At 38.5% G+C, this 25,469-nt stretch overlaps 1 protein-coding gene across 2 annotated transcripts in view; it reads left to right on the top strand.

Moving 5' to 3' along the window:
* The window catches only part of LOC137041283 (centrosomal protein of 128 kDa-like), a 143,153-nt gene that overhangs the window by 22,983 nt on the left and 94,701 nt on the right, over positions 1-25,469 (top strand). For both annotated transcript variants that reach the window (XM_067417378.1, XM_067417379.1), the window contains 4 exons: positions 5,839-5,930; positions 6,092-6,164; positions 6,388-6,510; positions 20,424-20,510. In XM_067417378.1, coding sequence (XP_067273479.1) covers positions 5,839-5,930; positions 6,092-6,164; positions 6,388-6,510; positions 20,424-20,510 — 375 coding nt within the window. The remainder of the gene's footprint in view (positions 1-5,838; positions 5,931-6,091; positions 6,165-6,387; positions 6,511-20,423; positions 20,511-25,469) is intronic.

Below are 25,469 nucleotides of genomic sequence, written 5' to 3'. Positions count from 1 at the left end.
TTAAGAAAAGCTAGCTAGTGAGTGTGTGTGGGCGCCTGCATGACACAGACTAACGTTACTCTCAGTCGCACGATGACCAAAATAAATCTTTGGATGTTTTTCCTCCCCTGAATGCCTTGGCCGTTTGGTCTTCTCCCTTTGATGATTTTCTTTAGATGCCTTCCTGACCGGCTCCAATCCGTCATCGAAATCCATAACGTTAAGCTTGACTCTGAAGCTTTGATTCTCTGACTGACAGACAGCTGTTGTGACTGACAGCTCGCCTACAGTATAAACAATTAAATGGTAAACCTTTTTAGTTAGCCTATTGAATCCTCTTTTTAAAAATATGTTTTTTGTTTTGCTATTATCGTTAAATCACCGAGCAAACTCGGAGCACTTCACCGGCGGTGACTCTCTCCTCGCGTGACATCCTGAGCTCTCGCAGCATCCTGAACGTTCTTTATCGCACTTTGTAAAGAAACTGGGCTGTCGGATATCGTGTTTTGTGAAAAAAATACATTTTGTAGGAGGCTTAAAATGTACATTTTTAAATATTATTAATGGCAGCAATTCACACATAGATTAAGGTACATCTAAACAGTGATTTTCAATAATAAAATCTAAATGTCAAAAAATGGCGTTTATCGCATTTTGCACTCTTCATATATTAATCATTATAAAAGGCTACTCTTTGTCAAAGTCGAGTTTTATATTGATTTTAAGTATCAGTTTTGTATTATCCTACAGTCAAATCTGGACAAAGAGAAAGCATTTCATTATTCATACTAACTATAATAGCTTGATCAGTCACACTAATGTGTGTGTATGTGTGTATGTGTATGTGTATGTGTGTGTGTGTATGTGTGTATGTGTATATATATATATATATATATATATATATATATATATATATATATATATATATATATATATATATATATATATATATATATATATATATAAATATAAATAATACAATTCCAAACCAATGACTACACCAGCTCAAAATTCAGGATGAAAACATATATATATACAGCTCTGGAAACCTAAAATGCACAGCTAATTTAGCAATCGTTATTTATCTATTTATTTACATGTATTTTTGCATTAAAAGTAAAATAAAGGTAAATATGTGTTCTGGCATCTGAGGTTTTTCTTGAACCAATCAGATAAGAGTAAATCGAGAGTAAGCTAGCAGCTCATTTGATTGGCTCCAGAAGAAGGTGGACCCGCCTTCTTCCTTCCGCTTAAAAAACTCAGTCAGTGACAGAATCGTGCCAAAACTGTACGCATAGCTAAAAGAAAGACAGAAAGACGCCGTATTTTGGCGAAAGAAACATGTCAAAAGGGTAAGCGTGAAAAATGGAAGTCAGAAGAATACAGATCATATTTATTTTGCGTTAACATGAAGCTGCAGTTTCACAATACATGAATTACACTTATGAATAACAGTAAAATGCTGCAAATATTCTTTTCTTACAGTTGAAAGGCAATTTTCACCTTTGCAAAACTTATCTTAAATTTAATTTATGCTTGCAATGTACACTTTCAAAAATCTTACCCTACGCTTGCAATTCTTTAAGGCATTATTTTACCTTCTTAGTTCTTGTTCTGCTATTCTCTTTTTGAGATCTGAAGGGCGGTGCGCGCCGAACACGCGTGTGTGGTTCACGCTTGTATCGTCCGATCTTGCGGGCTATGTGTAATATAAAAATAATAGTCCAACCAATCGCTGGTCGATGAGAAATAAATCAATCAATCAATCAACTTTATTTATATAGTGCTTTTACAATCACTATTGTGTCAAAGCAGCTTCACAGTGTCAAACAGGATAATATTGCGACAAAATTAGATTTGGCTGTACAGTCGTACTGGAGAAAACAGTGATGTTATCAGCTTATTTTAATTTATCATATAGCGACAATGTTGGCAGATCAGTATTAGAGTTTATAGAATTAAATAAGACCTAATTCATATATTTTATTTGTATAATAAGTTGAATAACTTTAATCATATTTTTAGTGTCCCCAACTGAGCAAGCCAAGCCAAAGGCGACAGTGGCAAGGAACCAAAACTCCATCGGGGCATGATGGAGAAAAATAAACCTTGGGAGAAACCAGACTCAGTCGGGGTGCCAGTTCTCCTCTGGCCTATTAACACACCGTGTAAGATTATTATTCTGGCAACCTTACAGGTCGGAAATCATATTAGATCGGATTATTCAAAATTTTCAGGGTATCACGGAAGAGACAGATTTATTTAGGATGGGGCGTCAATTACACAAGAGTATGAATACATGAAAGATCGGAATTATTGCGCCGAAGACGGGTTTTGAGCATGTCGTGCCAGTGAGGCAAATTCGGAGGAGACACCATTTGACACGGCTCAGCAGACACTCCAGGATGCGTTGGTCATGTCCAGGCAGGTCCACCATCCGATCCGGACAGGGCCCAGATCCGGGATAAACCTCGGGATAAACAGAGAGACTAACATTAGCGTAGATGCCACTCTTTTTATGATGTAACGAGTACATCAGGTGTTATGGGAAGTGTTCCCGGTTCCGGCTGACCTAGTTAATGCAGCCTAACAATCAGTCAATTGAATTGAATAATGAAAGTTAAAAATGTTCTATGTGTATGCCATAGTAAAGAGATGTGTTTTTAGTCTAGATTTAAACTGACAGAGTGTGTCTGCTTCCCGAACAATGCTAGGAAGACTATTCCACAATTTAGGAGCTAAATAGGAAAATGATCGACCGCCTGCAGTTGATTTAGATATTCTAGGTATTATCAACTGGCCAGAGTTTTGAGACCGCAATAGACGTGATGGAGTATAATGTGTTAAGAGCTTGCTTAAGTACCGGGGAGCTAAACTATTTAGTGCTTTGTAAGTAATAAGCAAGATTTTAAAATGTATGCGACGTTTAATAGGGAGCCAGTGCAGTGTTGACAGAACTGGACTAATATGATCATACTTCCTGGTTCTAGTAAGAACTCGAGCTGCTGCATTTTGGACTAGCTGGAGTTTGTTTATTAAGCGAGCAGGGCAACCACCCAGTAGAGCATTACAATAATCTAGCCTTGAGCTCATGAACGCATGTACTAACTGTTCAGCATTTTGCATTGAAAGCATGTGCCGTAATTTAGATATATTTTTAAGATGGTAGAATGCGGTTTAACAGATGCTAGAAACGTGGCTTTCAAATGAAAGATTGGTATCAAAGAGCACACCCAGGTTCCTCACTGACGACGAGGGCTGGACAGAGCAGTCATCAAGTGTTAGACAGTATTCTCGGTTACTACTTGTGGAGCTTTTCTGTCCAATAATTAAAAATTCAGTTTTATCTGAATTAAGTTGCAGAAAATTACTATTCATCCAATTTTTTATATCAACTATGCATTCTGTTAATCTTGTGAATTGGTAGGTTTCATCAGGGCGTGAGGAAATATAGAGCTGAGTATCGTCAGCATAACAATGAAAACTAACGCCATGCTTCTTAATGATATCTCCCAGTGGTAGCATATACAGGGTGAAAAGCAACGGTCCTAACACTGAGCCTTGCGGTACCCCATACTGAACTTGTGATCGGTGTGACATCTCTTCATTTACTGCTACAAACTGATAACGGTCAGATAAGTACGATTTAAACCATGCCAAAGCAGTTCCACTAACGGCAACATAATTTTCGATTCTATTCAGAAGAATATTGTGATCGATAGTATCAAATGCAGCGCTAAGATCGAGTAACACTAATAGAGAGATACAACCACGATCAGATTATAAGAGTAAATCATTTGTAACTCTAATTAGAGCAGTCTCAGTGCTATGATACGGTCTAAATCCTGACTGGAAATCCTCACATATACCATTTCTTTCTAAAAAAGAACATAATTGTGAAGACACGGCCTTTTCTAGTATTTTTGATAGAAACGGTAGATTCGAGATTGGCCTGTAATTGACTAATTCTTTAGGATCAAGTTGCGTTTTTTTAATAAGTGGTTTAATTATAGCCAACTTAAAAGTTTTCGGTACATATCCTAATGTCAAAGATGAATTAATGATATTAAGCAGAGGATCTATGACCTCTGGAAGTATCTCTTTTAATAGCCTAGTTGGTATAGGGTCAAGCATGCATGTTGTTGATTTTGATGATTTTATAAGTTTAGCCAGTTCTTCTCCTCCTATAGCAGTGAATGAGTGTAATTTTTCCTCAGTGACCCTGCAGTGCTCTGTCTGAAGTGATACTGTAATAGACGGCTGCATGGTTATAATTTTATTCCTAATATTATCAATCTTACTAGTAAAGAAGTTCATAAAGTCATTACTGCTGTGTTGTTTACAAACATCAGAAGCTGAAGCTTTATTTTTTGATAATTTAGCCACTGTATCGAATAAATGCTTAGGGTTGTGTTTGTTTTCTTCTAAAAGAGATGAGAAATAAGCAGATCTAGCAGTTTTTATGGCCTTTCTGTATGCAATCATGCTCTCTTTCCACAAATTGCGAAAAACCTCTAGTTTTGTTTTCTTCCAGCTGCGCTCCATTTTTCTGGCTGCTGTTTTAAGGGCCCGAGTGTGCTCGTTGTACCACGGCGTTGGATTATTTGCTTTAATCTTCTTTAAATCATTGTGTTTGTTTGATAAAGACGTTTACGAGCCCTGTGTTCGAGAGAATCATTCTGGTTGCCGCCTCTCCCTCAATCTCTCCTCTCTCGTAAACTGACAGGGGAGCTTAAGCTCATTAAATATGCAAATCTTATCCACTCCTAGCCGTGGGCGTTTACTTCCAAGTCTCCGGTGCGGCTCACCCATCAAAATCCAGTGTTTTGGAGAGAGCCTTAATACCAGTGTAGAAAATAGCCTATTACTTATTAGTTATGATGTTTTTGAATGTAAAAACCACACGAACATCATTAGTTGACCTCAGACAACAGTATACTAAAAAAAAAAAAAAAAAAGCCAGTTCAAGACACCTTTAAGCCACTTTCCATCTGTGCTGTTTTGCATTGATGGGAATGATCTGGCTGTATCTCTGTTTGTTTATTTAGTGTGCCATTGTCAGTAAATCACCTGCAGAACTTTTCACTCCCATCAGCGCTTTAATAGGATTACGGTCTTGCTCTATGTTGCCCCTTTTAGTAAATCTGGCCTTTAGTGGTTCTTTCTAAAATAAACATTTCATTGTAGGTTTAGTTTTTATATTTTCTGTGTTTTGTTTTTATAGTTTCACTAATTGTATATATTTTTAATATAAATCGTTTATGAATAATATATAAATATAATTCTTATTTATTTAATTCTTATTTATTTTTTTATATATATTTTTTTAAATATTACAAACATTTATAGCTTCCATTTTTATTGTGCTAAAGTTAACTGAAGTTAAATGAGATTAATGAACTGTCTTTACACATTTAGTTGACGGATCACATTCTTAATCACAGTAGTTTATATTAAACAAAACATTTTTTTTTATGATATAATATATACATCTAATTATTATTAAAAAGTGATATAACCCCCTGATGGTTAACTTGGTTTCCTCATCAGGCTAAATTATTTTTATATCTTTGGTTTGTAGCCATGTAATCAAGGATGTTAAATCATGGTGGGTTTGTTATGGTTATATTATTTTAGTTATTTAGATAAACTTTTTTTACAAAAATAATTATTTTAAGACAAAAAACATGCATTTCATATGGAGGACCACTGAAGGAGGGACTCGAGCTAAAAGAACAAAATTTAACAGTCTCTGAGATGAGCTCTTTTCGCTTAAAACACAGAAGCAACACTATGGCAAGCACCCACACGACACCCTAGCATTACTCGCATCAAAATCGAATTCTCTTTGTTTCTCAGATTCACTCAATGCATCAGTCCCTAAGAGACCTGCGGAGTGATCAGCTTCGGATAGGTGATGACATTGATAGAGAGATCAGCAGAAGAAACAGGTCCCTTTAATGTTTTCTACCTGTTCATATCAAAGCATTTTGTTCATTGTTGATACATGAATTGTGTAATTGTTACACACACACACACACACACACACACACTCACACACTCACACACTCAGACTCACAAAATATGTTTAATGTTTTCTGCCCCTCAAAAGGACTGACATAGAAACCAAAAAGACATTGGATAGTCTTGCAGGCCGCATACAGGCACCGCAGAAAGAAGAACCCGTAAGTGCTGCTAATGTTAAACAGGATATTGTGTTCACTTTTATTTCTTTTAGCTGCCTGCAACCACTTTTCTTGCTTCTTGTCAGAATGCAGTTGTTGTGTATTTTTTCTGCTGTACGTTGAATACAGTTACTAAGGAGACCTGCTTTACAGAACATGATTTACTGAATAATAGCATTTTGCTCCAGCTGAACTTGCTCTTGAGTTGTATGATGTGTCTTAGGTCTCGTTACGGGTGGAGAGACGTCTACAGGAGATTGAGGATGAGATGCGCTCGGGGCAGCAGGTGCTTTCTGAAAGATATCACAGAGAGAAACCAAAAAGCAAGTCTGGAGAACTGCAAGAGGTAGAACACTTAACTACTATTGTTATTCATTTGCTAATGTTTAAAAGGAGCCATATCATCATAAATCACATTTTCTTGATATTCTGGGCTAAATAATGTGATGCACTATGAAAATGTACTGTAACTTTCAGTACTCAAAACTCTTCTTTTATAGCCTTTTCTCACATCAATTGATATAATTAAACTTATCAATTTGATGGCGGATCCAAAAAGGATCAAATGATAATCACCATTGACAACTGGAGAAATGCAATTAAGACTTACAGAAAAGAGAGTTCAACCGGGCTGATGCGAAAACAAGGCTATAAAGGGCTTTTAAAGGTGGCGTGAACTCATTTTTTTCAGCTTTTTTCCCCCTGATAGCCAGGTAAGACATTTCAATGGTTAAATTAATTAGGCTATGTAACAGTAGCAAACTTGTTCCCCTTAATTCATACAGTTACAAAGTTTCCTTTGTTTTGCTTTTCTCATTTTGCTATGTGGGTTATGGTAAACATTAATTATTTAATTTTGTGCTTGCTATGAGGGAGCAATTCACCTCTACTCCACGTTGCTGGTATATGACGATTAGAAATTAGACAGCACAGAAATGGAAACTGAACTAAATGTAACGTTAGTCCTAATGCACATTAAATGTAGTCACACAATGCTGATGTTAATATTAACACTTTGAAAAAGTATAATTTGCATGGTTTGACGTGATATGATAAACAAACGTTAGATTAATCATCACAATTTATTGCAATGCTTAGTTGGTCAGAACAAAAGTTGATGTTAGCTACTTGTTCAGATGGTATTCTTATGTATAATTTCAAACCGTAGAGTACCCTTAGCCTTAAGTGTACCCTTAGCTTAGGGTGCTTTTACATCTAGTTCGGTTCATTTGGTCTGAACCAAGGGCAAACAATTATACATTGTTGCATTTTTCAGTTTTTTTGGTTCCTTTTCACACCACACTGATTGCTTTGGTCTGAACCAGTTGAAACTAACTAAAACTCAGGCATGTGACAACATCCACATCACTCGTTGGCTATGGCGTATGTCCTAAACTGCTTTTCGACTGGTCAGAATTTCCGTGTGGAAAAATTCCAACAGAAGAGGAAAAGCCAACAAACTATAACACTACGGAGAGAGGACTGCGCGGGCTGGTTTTGTCTCTGGCTATAATCTACTATATTGTGTGTATTTACCACAGTATGCAAACAATACATTTGTATAATGAAGCGCAGATGCGACTTGAAAACAACGTTCTGCACTGCACACGGTGCACTACAAACGTTGAGCGCGCGTCACTTCAAGTGGAGGCGTGCATTAATTATTCTTAACTCTGACATGCTCATCTTCCGAAAATTTTACCAGCGCATATTGCTAAGGCAGCTGGTTTAGTCCAAAAATGATCAGTACTTTTGCAGTTGGTTCTGTTCCAGGTCAGATCAAGTTCTCACCTCAAACTAACCACTCCAGAGTTTGTTTAAAAGCGTACCGAGACCATCTCTTCAAGGTCTCTGTACGCTTGTTTGGTCCGCTTTTGGTGCGCACCTGAGTGCGATTGCTGCTTTCACACCTGACCAAACGAACCGCACCAAAGAAGGGAAACAAACTCTAGTACGATTCAACCGAACTAAATGAGGCAGGTGTGAAAGCACCCTTAGTTGAAACAAGCATTCCTATAAAATGTCCCTAGAATGCCTAAAAAGGAATATCCCAAAGTAAATTGCATGCTGTTCTTGAAACATTTGGAGTATATGCATGGTTTTGGTCAGATCACTGTAAGTCATACTGGTATTGAGTAATAGAACTTTGAATGCATTGAAAAAAAAAATTAAAAAATCAGCGAACATTTTTTGGTAAAAAGATGCCTGCAGATAACTATAGCTGGTAGCTATTAGCTGGAAAACACAATGGGATCACAAAGCCTTACCAAGTCCAATTTCACATTTGATAACAATACCTTCAGAAAATCACTCTTTTACTCATTTATCTAAGTTAATGTCTAAGTGCTCCCCCTAAAAAGCTTCTTGGATACTCCAAATGACCCTTTGTAACCATTGGCACATAAAATGCTGCTATTCTTGAATGCTTTGATATACAGTCATAATGTTGGGGTCTAATGAAAGGTTACACTAAGAGCTATTCAATCTCTAATCAAGATTAAACAAAAAAATTTGTCATTAATTGCTGACACATAGTAAATGAAACAGGAACATTATAGTGTGTTTACAGTGTACTTTGTGCAAATAGACAAAACAAGTGATATGGTATTAAAACTCTTTAATATAATAATAATAATTATAATAATAATTATATATATATATATATATATATATATATATATATATATATATATATATATATATATATATATATATATATATATATATATATATATATATATATATATATATAAAGTGCCATTTGAAAGTATTCGGCCCCCTTGAACTTTCAGTAGTTCAACGATCACCCGTTTATTCAGCCATCATGCTGGGGGAAAAACAACAACAACCAGCACACTTCCGGGGGACTTCATAATAAAAGTTCCCTTTTCCTTTTGGTAAATGGTCATGTACAATCTTAAACAATATTCAGCACAGGGTTATACATATGCATGGATACATTTTTAATATCTTAAATAAAAATCAAATAAAAATACTAACAGAACATGCTGTACTACCACATCTTAGAACAAGGATACGACCTAGTTAGGGCTGCAGCTATCGATTCTTTTTGTAATCGATTAATCTACCACTTAATCGATCGATTAATCGATTAATCGGATAATAATTACTTTTTCTTTATTAAAGAGCAATAAGAGACAATAAGACGGGTATCTTAAAATTAATATCTAATTTGTTTTCTTTTTAGAAAAATTAAGTTTTTGCTGAAATTGCATACATTAATAACTTTGAAACTAAACTATTTTAATGCATACAATTGCCATATTTTATTATAAATTTTTTTTTTCAAATTACTTTAAAAAGGTAAACATAGTTCCATCTAAAACTAAACCTACAACCAATACATCTAAATAGTAGTAATATAAATAACAATAATGCCAATATAAATAATATAAATATTCTATAAATTCTATATAATATAAATATTCTAATATTCTATAAATAATATAAATAACTAAACATTGTATTTATGTTGTGCAACTTAACTTTCATGTTTCAGCTTCAGCTCAGGCATGACATAAGCATTTACTGTCTTATTTACTCCTTTACTGAAGCAAAACATATTGGACAGGTTAACTTGGAACAAGAGATGTGCGGATCAGCTCTATCGTCACCAAATCAGCTGTTAGAAGCAAACCATCCACCCGCACCCGCAGTCACAACTTCAAATCCTCCGTGTTAAGCGCGATGCTATCGTTTACATTAACCAGGGTCGACAACCTATACATCACACGGAGGAATAACCGCTAGAACGTGATCAAACGCGAGATATGTTTAATTCCAGGCTATTCTCACAAAAATGCGTATATAGTACGAGTGTGCAATGTCGTGGAATGTATACGCCACGACATTGCACACTCGTACTATTTAAACGCATTTATGTGTGATCGGGTTAGTACATCACACATGCTGATCTTTTGAGCTAATCATTCATCATTGTAACACAGCTTGTTTTAAGTTAGTAGCTATAAATATGATTAAAGTGTGATTAAATGACACAAATCAATGAAAGCACGCAGCTCTGAGCTCTGAAAGCACGAGCACTGCTCATCACAAACGCGCGCGCGTTACAGCTTGTTCTGTTGTTTGTTGCGCCTATAGTATTGAGAACATCTAATGGTGCATTTCGAAGATATTATCAAGTAGGATATATAAAGTCTCATTAAAGATTTCACACACATCACAATGACGGTGATCCATGTGCAAAGCTGCAAACTCCATCGAGTTCATGTGTTTGGAGTTGCTCGTATCTCCTCAGCTGACGCGCGTACTGCCGCAAATGAAACTTAAATGTTCAGCGTCGCATCCTGAAACTCAACACACAGTTGTCTTCATTTAAAAACAGCGATATTAAATGATATTACCAGTGCTGATGCCCGCCCGCTCTCTCTCTCTCGCATTGCGGTCTTTGATCTCGACATGAGCTGAAAACGAAAGTTAAAGAACGACGCGCATTCATTGCGTTTTAGCGTGATATGAGAGTTCCGCATCTTTATTAAAATCAACATAGTAACGATTTCTCTCATCCACCTGCAATTTTTGGGATGTTTAGGCACCTGAACCGCGGATATAACCGCAATCCGCTCATACTCCGAGTCCTTACACAAAAAATGTCTTTCTGCAATATCTGTGTGTAGTTAAATGGACTAAGCGAAGCATCGAGGCAGATGATTTTGCCTCAAGGATTTTTTTGATTCGATTAACTCGAGTTACTCGATGAATCGTTTCAGCCCTAGCCCTAGTACATTTCAACTAGCTCTGGAGTAGAACTCAAAGATAGGCTTTGTTTTAATACAGTTTCCATAGTCCTTCACTCAGAGCCTTAAGTAACTGATAAGCTGATGCCCCCTTTTTGGTAAGGCAGTCTGCAAGTTGTTCTTTTGTGTTGTACCACAGTACTTGCTCAACTCTCTGTGCTTGGACGAGTTCTTTGATACTACTTATCTCCAGACAGAGTCTTTTCTCAGAAACAGACTTCGTGAACTTTAGTGCATCAGCCAGTGAATGATTGTCTGTGACACAGATTATTGGTGGAGCATGTTCAGCATCACCAGTTGTTAGTTCTGAGAACAGTGTGGACAGAAACATTGTATTGTCAATTCCATCAGACATTGCCAATGTTTCACCAGCAAGTGAGGTCTGCACAATTCTCTTGACTCTCTTTGATTGCCAGGAAAGGGGTGAGAATTTAGCATTTTCTCCCATTAGAAGAATCAGGATTCCAAGATTTCCAAATTAGGCATTGCTGAACACAATCATCTTAAGAGCACTGTCTCTGCCCAAGTATTGGAAGTTTAGAATTACCTTCTTGGACTTAAGTTTGCACACTATCCTGTTTGCTTCATGGATTGTCTGCACAGTTGCATTTTTTATGTCTGATGCCAAATTGCTAGCATCAAATATAACACCTGGCCTGCTCTGTCTTGCCACCCAGAGAATTTGGCCTATTTTAGACTTGAGCTGATCCTTTTCCTCCTCACAGAGAGATGAGTCTTGTTCCACAGCTCGTGAAGGATCCATATGTATGGGCTGCATGTGTTGAATGTAGTTTTCCTGGTGTATTTGTACTTTTCTGTTGACAGTCATAAACTCTATTCCCACATAACGAAAGTGATCATGTTCCTCACGTCCAACTTGAAAAACAGATCAGAGATGTGGTATTACAGTTGTGGAGAAACTTTGCGTGCCCCCCATATGAAGTCATCCACATGACAGCCAAGCACCCCATTTGCAGTGCAGTCCTGATCTAGCCAGTAAAAAACAGCTGGATCAACCTTGGATACTTTTCCTCCTGCTTTCAGCACAATTTCTTTCACTCTGTTATACCAATACAATGAGGCACCTGCCAGACCATATACACACTTTTTGAGCTTCCATAATGTTCCTTCACAAATAGCCTCAGGCCTGGTGTATATGTCACGTGACAGTTCAATTCCCTGCAGAAATGCAGATTTTACATCCATGGAATGAAGTGCCCACTGTCTTTGACAAATAACTGTTACAAGCAGTCGAAGGACTCTGAAGCTCATGTGGGTGAATCCTTTTGTAGTTATGACACATCTAACTCCTCAAATCCTCTGGCCACAAATCGTGCTTTTGTTACTAGTCCAGTTGGTGTTTCCTTGAGAGTGCACACCCATCTGGTGGAAATGCACTTTTGTCCCTCATCTTGAACTTCCTCAAACACACTGTTATCTCTCCAACTCTTAATTTCTGCTTGTTTGGCTAGGTCAAAGGATAGATCTTTCGTCACTAATACATCCTCACTGAAATTTGTGGTATTGACATCAGTAACAGCGGGTTCTATTTGAAGACTCTCTAAACATGATACATCTACTGAATCTCTACTGCCTGCAACATTAGTGGGTTCAATGAGTAGAAGATTGTACCAGTTTTTATATTTACCAGTAGCTTTGCCTGCACGCCCTAGAACTCTTGCTGTGTGCAAAGCTTCACTGTCTCGGTCTCTGTATTTTAGGACTTGCCCCGTTTTTAGACGGACATCAGCTCCCTGGTCTGTAACACTTTGTGTCCCTATGTCGTCACTTGTGTGTTGTGCTGCTACATTCTGCCCCATAGAGGATCCCCCTGTGTGTTCAATTTGCGTCAAACTCTGTTGCATCTCGGTTAAAGTTTCCCTCCGTGTTGACAGCATCTCCTGTCATCTCCTGTCTTTGAACATTGTTACTACCACAACTTACTTACTTTTTTTACAACAACCCACTTACTTTTTGTGGTGCCCTCTAAAGCTGGGGGTTTGTCAGTCAGTACAGAGGGCAGATTGGGATTCTCACTGAACACCAGCTGATGAGGACTGTAGCCATGGCCATTCTGCATGGTGTTCTTTGCCAAAAGAGCCCAATCCAATGCAGTGTTCCAGTCACAGCCATTACTTGTCTTCACCTTCAGTATGATCTCTGTAAGTGTTTGGTTGTGTCGCTCTTTCAGTCCATTGCTCCATAGGCTATATGCTGCTGTCGTCTTTATTTCTGTGTTGAAGTTTTCTGCCATGTCCCGAACCTCATCATTGTTAAACTCTCCCCCATTGTCACTAAACAGTTTCTGAGATGGACCATGTACACTTATCCAAATATGGACAAAGTGTTTCACTATTTCTGAAGATTTCTTCGTGGTCAGTATGCTGCCAGCACTGAACCTTGTGAACTGGTCAATGATATGGAGATACCAAACACCTTTTTCAAGTTCATGTAGATCTACTGCAACAGTTTCATTGTACTGAGATGCCAGTGGTAGTCCAACAGCAGGCTTTGGTTTGTCCTTACTGTATCGTTGACATGTTTCACATTCACTCACAATTTTTTTTTCCAGAATGACACTACATTCTGCATCTTTATTGCCTGAGCTAGTGCAAAGTCCCTGTAGTCTACAGGTTGACTGAACATCACCGCACTGTCATTCTCCATATCCAGCACTGTGCCTGCTCTTTTCATGGATGTCTTGCTCAAAAGTAGTGGAATCTTTGCTGGGACAACTTCAGTTTCGATGTGACACTTAGTTTGTCCAATTTTTGCAGGAATTTTCAACTTTCTGCTGGAATAGACTACTTTCCAGTCACCAAACTTAAAGGGTCTACGACTGTGTGTTTCTGTCTTCCTCAAGTTTTTTTTATCTCGTTCTGGTTTAATTCATTGATGTAGCTATTTAGCCATTCCTGTCCACACATAGTCCGTGTGCATGCACTGTCTATTATTGCTGAACCAAAACACTGTCATAAATATTTCTGCTTCAGTGGGTGACTTTTGTATACAGAGTAATATTGCATTCCTCTATATCATCTGTTTTACCATCTTCCGTCAGCTTGACTTGCTCACCTCTGTATGGACAGTCCTTGGCCCAGTGGAATGTACTTTGACAAACTGCACATTTTGATCTGCGTCCATACCTGTCCAGAGGGTTGGTGCCAGGCAGTGGTGTCTTTTGCTGAACATTTTGTGACCATGGCTTGCTCCTTTGTCGTCTGTGTTCCGTTACATATACTGTTTCCTGGTTAATCCTCACTGTAGTAGCAGACTTTCCTCCGAAAATCCTCTTCAGTGCTGACTTCATTGACGCAAAAGTCAAATCTGTGCATGCTGTCAAAGCTAACTGTCGGTCTTTCACTTCTAAGCACGCAGTGTCCAGCAGTTTGAATGCCAATTCTGCATCGGGAAGCTCCATGTTATATTTACGCATCCCTGAGTACAGCTGTTCAAAATCAATTATATAGTCTGTCATGGAAACACTGCTATCTTTCATAATCCGGTCAAAACTCGAGTAAGCCTCATACGTTTGGTCCTTTTCTTCTTTGAGAAACAAATCATCGAGTTTCGCAAGTAAAGTGTTCATGCCAGTGTCCTTATTTAAATCATCTACCGGTATTTCCATCGCCGTTTCTCTCGCTCTTCCAGACAGCGCCAAAGCCACAGCAAGCACCTGTTTCTTTTTTTCGAGTTCCGTGCCAAAATTAATGTTATGGAGTGGCCAGCCCAATCTCCAGACCTTAATCCAATTGAGAACTTGTGGGGTGATATCAAAAATGCTGTTTCTGAAGCAAAACCAAGAAATGTGAATGAATTGTGGAATGTTGTTAAAGAATCATGGAGTGGAATAACAGCTGAGAGGTGCCACAAGTTGGTTGACTCCATGCCACACAGATGTCAAGCAGTTTTAAAAAACTGTGGTCATACAACTAAATATTAGTTTAGTGATTCACAGGATTGCTAAATCCCAGAAAAAAAAAATGTTTGTACAAAATAGTTTTGAGTTTGTACAGTCAAAGGTAGACACTGCTATTTTTTTGAACACACCCCTTTCAACTAATTGCCCAATTGCACAGCCTTAAGAGCGTGCATATCATGAATGCTGGGTCTTGTTTGTTTTCTGAGAATCTACTGAACCTACTGGTAACTTGTTTGCTACGTAGCAATAAAAAATATACTAAAAACCTTGATTATTCTGGTTAGTCACATTGTACTGCTATTATTTTGAACAAGACTGTATGTATTAGTTGAATCTGATTGATAGCCATGGTTTATTTAGGGTAGCGTTTTCTTCTCCGCGGTTGAGGACGTCACCGTTTTGTGCGCGCTCGTCATTCTTTAGTTCCGCCCACATGATATGCCTCCAGGCGCTCGTTTTTTTCCGGAAAGACCCGGTACAGCCTATATTTATTTTATAAATATAACAAAACTAAAGACTTTTCGGAGATGAAGGATGCAATACTACTCTATAGGTACTCAAGATTGACATGAGATTGACTGAAACTGAGTGTTTCACCCCCCCTTGAAGCACACTCATAAGCCGTCCAAAGGTCAAGTCCTCCCTCTAAAAATGCGTATTAATGTTTTCAGAAGTTTATTGGCTATCAGTTGAGTCAGTCATTCACAACCTCTGATGCAACCGGACTAAAACACTGTTAATCAAAGGGAGGAATGGGCCGAGGGCTCCAGTCTGTCCCTCTCCCCCCTGTATAATTAGTTACATGTGTATGGCTCTTTGAGCCTGTAAACACCCCATAACATGCACCAATTGATTGAAATGAGGTGTCAGTCAAAAGTGCAGAGGTCAGCAGCCATTTTAACATAAATTAATCAGCAGCGTGTGTCTTTTCTCGTACCTTTTATACATTGCATATTCTGTACACAGAAAATTGGATTGCACTGTCCGCTTTTTGGAAATGGTACTACTACATTTCTGTGGATGTTTGTTGATATATACATGTAATATGGACTAATATTACACTGAATTCAGATTGCCTGGACCTTTTAGAGTGCAACTATACCAATTTTGTTGTGATGTTATTGATCATTGGTCTAACATAAGGCTTCAAAAGTGATTTCATTCAGTTTTGTTGGCAGTTTTCTTTTCAGTTGTTTGGTGGTCTGACAAAGACACTGATTGTACCTGCTGTGTTTATTGAATTGCTTGATTGATTTTTGTTTGTTTGTTTGAAATGGTTTATATAATTTTAATCACAGGAATCTCATCTTTCCTGAGATATGTGGCATGATTAGCTTTTATCTTTTTGAGTTGTGTGTTTCACTAGATTTAACCACTTAATCACTTAGTAATTTTAAAAGGGTTAAGCATTTCCCTAATGGGGGTATTTTAGCACTGGGAAGATGAATCTGTATTTAAACTGGGTCATTAATGTAGTAGAAGTGTGAAATTATTTTTGAATTTGGTGCCTTCTAGACAGAAAAGCCAGAAAATGTTTTTTTGTCTCATGGGGAGGAAAGACAACAACTCCCAGAATGCTTGGCTGCCCGGTGAGGCCACTCCAAAGCCATCACTACCGGATTACTGTGACTGAGTTGGAGAACAGACACTACAATTAAATACTGAACGTGTCTGTTCAATATAATGAGTGAGTTGCTGCACGAGTGTCACAGCACAAATGCAGCAGGAGTCAGATTACATTCATCGTGATGAATGAGCTGAATGAGCTCTCGTGATGAGAGCTGAGGTAATTGCTACCGCGCACATACATTTCACAGCGCATGTTCAGTCTGGCGCATTTTCAGTTTATGCCTTTGGAAGGTTAACTTTCATAAAAATTATTTTGAGAAGTTAAAACCAGTGGTGGAGAAAGTACTGAATCTCAGTACTTAAGTAAAAGTACAAGTAACCAGTACATATTTACTTTACTAAAAGTAGAAGTACTACAATGACAACTCTACTTAAGTAAAAAGTACCAAATTTTAAATGTACTTTGAGTATTAAAAGTAAAAGTACTTGTGTCATTTATTCTCGTAATGTCTATATTCTAATAATCAATAAGAAGAAAACAATTTGGGCTGTGGCATTTTAATTAAGTTAGTTTTGGGTTAAGGTATTTGTGCTTACCATCTGTTGCCTTAATACATTCTGACTTACAATTCTGGTTATCTATCAGGGTGCTCTGCAGAGTTAAATATCATTATTCTGAAGCAACATTCTCATCAGCTTTGATGTATTTAATTCTTCATATTTATATTTTTTCCTTTTATAAAGGACATTCCCCCCACCACTAATCTTATTAAATATTGGCTATGCTTCAGATTTCTCTTTATATTCTTACATTTTATCAATAAATTAAATTAGAATAGGACATGTTGTTACCAATCAAATGAAATAATTTCCACTGAAAATTTCATTAAATAATGTTATGAGAATAAGAAATGTTGAAAAGAATGTTTAAACATTAAACTAAACCGCCAGTAGGTGGCGGCAGGTCTTAATGATTGAATCATTGAGTAGATTTGTTCAAACGGATGATTTGTTCATGAATGAGACACTCGTTTACGAATAGGTCATTGCATCTTTGATTCAACCGATTCATTCAAAACGCTGAATGATGCAGTAAAACACTGTTGCTGTGAGATGCGTTACGGTTCTGATTTGGAAATATGATAATCTTGGAAATATTTTTGCTGCTAAAACAAAAGCAGTCAATATTGCATCTAAAATGTAAGTGACTTGATGTTAATTAATTGTTGATGTTAAAAGCTGTCATATGAAATCAGTGTCACTTTTCAGACGTGATGGTATTCAGGAAAACAGCACTCTTGGTTGTGTCGTGATGTTTTTTTTAACTGTATTATATGTTATAAAATATAAAAACTTCACATTTTGAATGTTTACTGTGGTATGTTACTGAGTTTCTCTGTGTGAGCGGCACTGATTTGTTTCCATTTCTCCTCAAGAGGCTGCGCGAGCCTCAACAGCGCAACTATCAGTTCATTATCCATTTTATATTATCCACTAATTATCCAGACAAGCCTTAATCTCAAGCCCCAAAACTGATCAGAAAATATAATGAAAATGTAACAAAACATTGTAGAAATCTAGTGGAGTAGAAAGTATAATAATTGCTGCAAAATGTAATGAAGTAAAAGTAAAAAGTATGCACTTTTGCTTCTACTTAAGTAAAGTACGAGATGTGTGTTTGGTTCTTCAGTAGAACACAAATGAAGATTTTTAACTGTAAAACTGTCAACGCATTGAAACACATTGGGGTGTATTTCTGTGAGAGCCACTATGAGAGTAAAAAGGAGGGGGAGGTCCTGAAAGGGTCTGATTATAATTTCACTAACAGTAATTCTAGATTGCATCCATCAAACAGTAGGAGCTAAGTAAATCAGAACACTGCACCAAAACAGCTGTACTTGATTTCAGTAGTTTGGCGGTCAATCTGAATCAATCCACTGATTCATAAAGCTCCAAAGCCTCAGGACAGTTTGCAGTGTTTAGTTTTTTTTTATTTTTTTTATTTTATTTTTTTGCGCACAAACAATATTCTTGTCACTTCCTAATATTATAGCGGAGAATCATTTATCGCAACACACAGACATGAATCCATATTAAACCCTGCGACTCGTGGCCACACATTGATGTCTTAAGACATGAAAGGATCGGTTTGTGTGAGAAACTGAACAGTATATATATATATATATATATATATATATATATATATATATATATATATATATATATATATATATATTTACCTCATATACAACACTGTACAAAAGCCATTCCTTCAAGTCAAATACAGAATTACAAATTACAAAATTGTAGTTTCAGAGAGAAATTTATATTATGATGATAAACATCTAAATAGATTTCAGGGGGAAACATGCTTCTGTAAGATACATCTTGTTCTCTAAGACTTGCACTGGCTGTCATTTGTCTCTGCTTTTTTTTTTTTTTTTTTGCAAGTTCCTTGCACACTTGCAACAGATGCTTTCATTTAAACCTCTAAAGGAACTTCAGTGTTATTTCAAACTTTACAGACTTAAATATCTGGTTGACATTGAGGTTTGATAGCGGGGAGATAAATGTTAGAGAACCAATGATCTGGCAGAAACCAACTCCTACCTCCTACCAACAGGGGGCAGTATATGCCTGTGTTTAGCTTCCATTAACAATTCCATTCCATTGCTCTATATAGCTTTAGAGTTGACTGATGAATGGAGCCTCATTTGCATCACCACTGCAGTTTGCTAATGAAAAGGCCTTAGGCTTAGAAAACGAATGTGTTTGTTTCAAAATTACGAGAAACAAAACAAGACAAGCAAATCAGGACAGATAAACAAATGCTTATTCACCAACTAGCTGTTGAGACAAATAAAACATTGTTTTGCTCTTTTGCACAACCATATGATCTAGAGTGGTAAATGAATATCATCATAGCATTTCACAAAGTGATTTTAGACTATGAAATTCTTCCTCAAAATGCATACCTAATGGCTTTAGTTGCATTGCCTGTGGCTGGATGGCACCTTAATGTGATAATATGGAACTTGGGGTCTGTCTATGATACAATTAATCATATTAATTAGGTTTCCCCTTGTGTAAACATGCATCTCACTTACTTTAATGTTTGTGTATATCATTTCTGATGATAAATTGATTTCCAACTGTTTTGTACATGAATACATATAGCAAATGCAAGTCCATATGCATTCTGGTGATTATGCATGCTGGCGTTATTCATGCTGGCATGCAGATGATTCATCTCCATATACATGCTGGAATCACACATGCTGTGTTCTCACATTAAATGCCATGTGGCATATGATGCATGTGAGTTACTGTTGCAACACAGGGTTTCAGTCTTAAATCTGCAAAAGTGAATCAAATTTACTCCTGTATAATTGTGTTCACCCTTTTGTTTTTCAAACTCTAGTAGTCTAGTACATTACATCTTTATATAAAATTACTCAGCAGTCTGATAAATACTTATTAGTGGTGCTTTCTAAGGCAAGCATCATTTTTATAACTGCTATAACTTGGGTTAGGGTTAGAGCTATATCTAGAGAACAGAATACTGTAGAGCTTTGGAGTGACGTCTTTTGACAAAACCCAGTAGAATTGTGACAGGTGTTGCATTTTTTAGGAAATGTTGACGGTTTGCATTCTATTGAAAGCTTTGTTATACACTTGCATATAGAAAGATGCCTTATAATAAACCATACTTGCCTTTTATTTCTGTATAACTTACTTTCGCACATTACAGTTAAATGTTTTTTTTTTTACTTTTTTAAAGCAATTTACAATCGAGTCTGTTTGTGACACATACATGCAAAAAAACAAAAATGCAAACCTGCAGCCAATGCCATTGCATTTGCTTGATGCAAAAAGACAAAATCCATCCATCCATCCAGTTACTGGAGTAGAGGGGAAGTTAAAAGAAAGGCTTCTAATCTGTTTTTTTTTTCCTTCCTCCTCCATGTTGGCTTTACTCTGTCCTCAAAGGCTTTGAGAAGACATGACGCCCAAAGCCCGGAGGCTTATGAGGCCTTCAGAAACAGACTGCAGAGATCAGAGAACGAAAGAAGCAAGGTGTGTTTGTCTCTGATATTGACTGGCATAAATATATTATTAATCTCAATGCTTCATATGCTATTCAGATAAACTTATATAAGCTATGCGTACATCTAATATGGTTCTGTATATTTGAAACTAAACAATCATTGAAGTTTTGTACCCCAGTGTTTTTATTTATTATTAACTGTAACGCATGTCGCATATTTGGTCACAGTGGTAATTGTAGTAATGCACTGTTGATGTAATGCACGTGTTGAAGCAGATTAGGAAAGATATCAGCATCCAAGTGTGTTTAGTAATTTTAATATAAAACAAATTTTGGACAAGAAAATCATAGAAATGATCAGGGCTGCCACTTACGACTTTAAATAATAATCGATTAATCTTTTGACTAATCCCAATAATTTTCAACAATTTTACGTAAAAACATAATTTAACTTGCAACTTTGGCATTCAGTAGTGTACTATAAAAAAAACGTAAATGTAAACAAGCCCTTGACAAAATGTAAAACTAAAAGGTACAAATTTGCCATAATAAAAAAAGAGAATATCAGCAAATACTTTTTTAAATACAATAGGGTTGTCACGATACCAAAATTATGACTTAGATACGATACCAGATCTTGATACCAATACTGAATTGATACCATGACAAGAAACAGTAAAAGTAATTGAATAATATGACATAACTTAGGGCTGGGCGATATGGCCAAAATTTCATATCCCAATATAGCTCATTTGATATCCCGATAACGATATACATATAGCAATTTTTCTGGTAATTCAGTTTATGAATAGTCTATACAAAATTGCAATGTGGAAATGCAGTTTGAAATGATATACAAAACAAATAAAGGTAGTATGGACTACATTTTTATTTTATTTAGAACCTTTTTTTCAAGCAAGACTGTTGGTAAAGTTAACACCTGCCTAGGGATGTTAACTGATGACCATTTGACCGATGGTTGACCGTATCAACGTTAACCGATCAAAGTTGTCGGTTTAAAAAAAAAAAGAGATCTCTAAATTAGACTATTATACAGACTAAATGCTACTACAATTAGCCATCTCATTCCAAAATCTTTTTGTGTGAAGTGAACATATCCCTCGCACTCAATTTTTCATAACTCGCCTGTTTGTACTTAATAAACCAATAAAATCATTTGACGCAAGGAGGTCACAGCGTTTGGGTTTGCGCGCTCACAAGGTTTGCAAAAAGTAAACACTCGAGGTTAGAGCCAGGGCAGACGACAGTATGAAGCATGCATTTCGCTTAAAATGGGCTTACTTTTGGAAATATATTACATCTACATTTCAGTGGTAACACATAAGGTGTTGATCATCATCTTTCTTTATTATTTTTAGCACTACCTCGAACTAAAGCGGCGTCTCTTCGGAGCTGTCATTTTCTTAAATGAGCCGCGGCAATGTTTCAAATGAGCTTCTTACGCTAGACAAATGCCTTTATCTTCAACGCGATCACCTTGTACCCAAACCATTTCGAAACTAAGGAGCCATTGTCCTCAGATTACAAACAAGCTCCTCGGCGGCGCGTTTGCGGGACTCGTGTTTCGCACTGTGGGGGATTTTAAAAAAGTGACGTGAGTGGAAGGGAGGCGGCATTGCTAGGACAGTGTGTGTGTGTGTGTGTGTGTGTGTGTGTGTGTGTGTGTGTGTGTGTGTGTGTGTGTGTGTGTGTGTGTGTGTGTGTGTGTGTGTGTGTGTGTGTGTGTGTGTGTGTGTGTGTGTGTGTGTGTGTGTGTGAGAGAGAGAGCGCGGCTCGCGGCTGTTATTTCAAATAGCGCAGCATATTTTAAACTAATCTGTTAACCAGTTTCAACCGGCTAATGAGGCTCGGTGGTCGGTCAAGAAAATGTTTAGTTTTCGCCATCCCTACACCTGCCATTAAAATATTTCAATATATGGCTATATGGTGTGCCACACGTAAAAACCTGTTGCAGCGTCTGTGTCTGAAGTTTGTTTTGAGCGCTTATGCCACCACTCTGGCATAATTACTCTGAGAATCACCCTGGTCTGAACCGCGTCTACTACCGTCTTCCTCCATGTCTGTTTATGTATTGCAGCGTGCATGGGCATGCCGTGGCGTGGGGTGCATCTTGACGTAAAATTCTGCCGTAAACGCCTTATCGTGGCGTAAGTGATAGAGCCTTATATAAAACGATAGATATTTTCTATCGTCCAGACGATATATTACGTCATATCGCCCAGCCCTAACATAACTTATTTTTCATTGTTTTATTAAATATACATATATTTTAAAAACCCTAAAAACTCCCTTTTTCCTGATAATGCATAGTCACTCTATTAACTACCCTATTTTCCGGACTATAAGGGTGGTTTCACACATGGGTCCTATTTTAAAGAACCAAACTCAGACTCCTTTAAGTGGACTAAGAAGTGAACCAAGTGAAAAAGGACCTGGTTTTCTTTACGTTCACTCTGTCCCTGTACCTGAAAGAGGACTCAGATCCTTTTTGGTCCCCTTAAGTAGTAATGTGGTCTCAGACCCCTTTGTGTTCAGACTGTTACTTTTTGGAGCTAGTCCAGTTCAGTGTTTGATTGGTTGACCCTATGGCTTTCAACATTTGATCCCATTCACTTACATTTTGTCCCTCAGCAACCAAGATATTTGTTTGTAAAGATTATTATTACTTTATGACAGTAAAAATGCTGTTGTATTAAGTAGTTCATCTTTATATACACACCACACACAGTTGGCCTTGATGGCAGGCGGGCCAGGGGTTATGAGGGTCTCCCGCCGGTGGAGCGGGACGTTCGCGATGCAACTGTGTCCGACGTCCGCCTCTAGCTGGCGCGGGGACCCGAAGCTCTCGTCCAGGGCCTGTAGGTTCTCTTCCGGTCTGACTGCGAAGGCCTACAGGTCCTGTGGCCAGGCCGCATCCGCCTTGCATGCCATGGCGCTGCTTCAGGTGCACCAAGCACAGGCACTCATGGACATGCGCAAGGGTAGTCCTGGCCCAGAGCTCCTCCGGGATCTCCGGACGGCGACGGACCTCGCCCTACGGGCGACGAAAACCACCCCCCGTGCTATTGGCCAGGCGATGTCCACCTTGGGGGTCCAGGAGCGGCATCTCTGGCTCAACCATCTCTGGCTCAACCAAGACCGATAAGACCCGGTTCCTGGACTCCCCTATTTCGTTGGCTGGGTTGTTCGGCGATGCGGTCGAGAGCTTTGCCCAGCAGTTCTCGGCCGCCCAGAAGCAGACGGAGGCCATCCGGCACATCCTGCCCCGGCGGTCCGCTGCTGCCTCCACCCCCCCCGCCGGCGGTAGCACCTCCGCCTGCTCGTCGCCGAGGATGCCCACCCGCTGCAGCCCAGCAGCAGCAGCCTCCACCCGGGCATAGGCGCGGAGCCGGCCACGGGAAGGATGTCCAGCCTCCTCAGACCACTGCCAAGCCAGGTGGCAAGCGTCGTTGGAAGAGACCCTGAGACGGGCCACCCAGAGATGGAGGATCCTGCTCCACAGGAAGTGGTTGGTCCCTCTGGTGCAGTCGCTGGGGGCCAGGCTAGCACTCCCCAGCCCGTCCCGCTGGCTCATCCGCACCATCAGACTCGGCTATGTGATTCAGTTCACCCAGCATCCCCCCAAATTCAGGGGCGTTCACTTCACCTCTGTGTCGAAGGAGGGTGCCCCGGTGCTTCAGGCGGCGATCGAAGTCCTACTGGCGAAGGATGTGATCGAGCCGGTCCCTCCAGCCGATATGAAGACCAGCTTTTACAGCCCGTACTTTATTGTACCCAAAAAAATCAATCAACTCAATCAACTTTATTTATATAGCGCTTTTACAATCACGATTGTGTCAAAGCAGCTTCACAGTGTCAAACAGGATAATATTGCAACAAAATTAGATTTGGCTGTACAGTCGTACTGGAGAAAACAGTGATGTTATCTGCTTATTTTAATTTATCATATAGCGACAATGTTGGCATATCAGTATTATAGTTTATAGAATTAAATAAAACCTAATTCATAAATTTTATTTGTATAATTAGTTGAATAACTTTAATCATAATTTTAGTGTCCCCAACTGAGCAAGCCAAGCCAAAGGCGACAGTGGGGCGTCTATTACACAAGAGTATGAATACATGAAAGATCGGAATTATTGCGCCTGAGACAGGTTTTTTGAGCATGACGTGCCGGTGAGGCAAATTCGGAGGAGACACCAATTGACACGGCGGGTTACGGCCTATCTTGGATCCGCGGGTCTTGAACCGGTCCCTTCACAGGCTACCGTTCAGAATGCTAACGCAGAAACACATCTTCAGGTGCATCCGTCCCCAAGATTGGTTTGCAGCGATCGACCTGAAGGACGCATACTTTCATGTCTCGATTCTCCCTCGACACGGACCGTTTCTACGTTTTGCGTTCGACGGACGAGCATATCAGTACAAGGTCCTACCCTTCGGGCTCTCCCTGTCGCCCAGTGTCTTCACGAAAGTCATGGAGGCAGCCATTGCTCCCATGAGAGAGCGTGGTGTTCGCATCCTCAACTACCTCGAGGACTGGCTGATTCTAGCTTAGTTACGAGAGCAGTTGTACGAACACAGGGACGTGGTGCTCCGCGGGAAATTCAAACATATGTTTGCGTCATTACGTCACATCTGTACACATAAAGAAGGTGTCCTGGTTACCAGGCTGTCGCATGTGAGGATGTTGGAAGTGGGAATAGACTTTTCTCACAGCACTTGATATAATTAAACATATCAATTTGATGGCGAATAATTAAGGATAATTAAAGGTGGCGTGAACTCCGTGTTTTGAAGGGGTTTTCAGCTTTTTTTTCTCTGCTGGACAGGTAAGACATTTCAATGGTTGAAGTAGGCTATGTAACAGTAGCATGACTGTTCACTTAATTCATGCAGTTAAGGAGTTTTTATTGTTGTGCCTTTCTCGTTTTGCTATGTGCATTATGGTAACATCAGTTATTTTG

Source organism: Pseudorasbora parva, chromosome 15 (genome assembly GCF_024679245.1).
Source record: "Pseudorasbora parva isolate DD20220531a chromosome 15, ASM2467924v1, whole genome shotgun sequence".
Lineage (NCBI taxonomy): Eukaryota > Metazoa > Chordata > Actinopteri > Cypriniformes > Gobionidae > Pseudorasbora > Pseudorasbora parva.
Note: the sequence above shows the minus strand (reverse complement) of the source record. Positions and strands in the feature narration are given on the sequence as shown.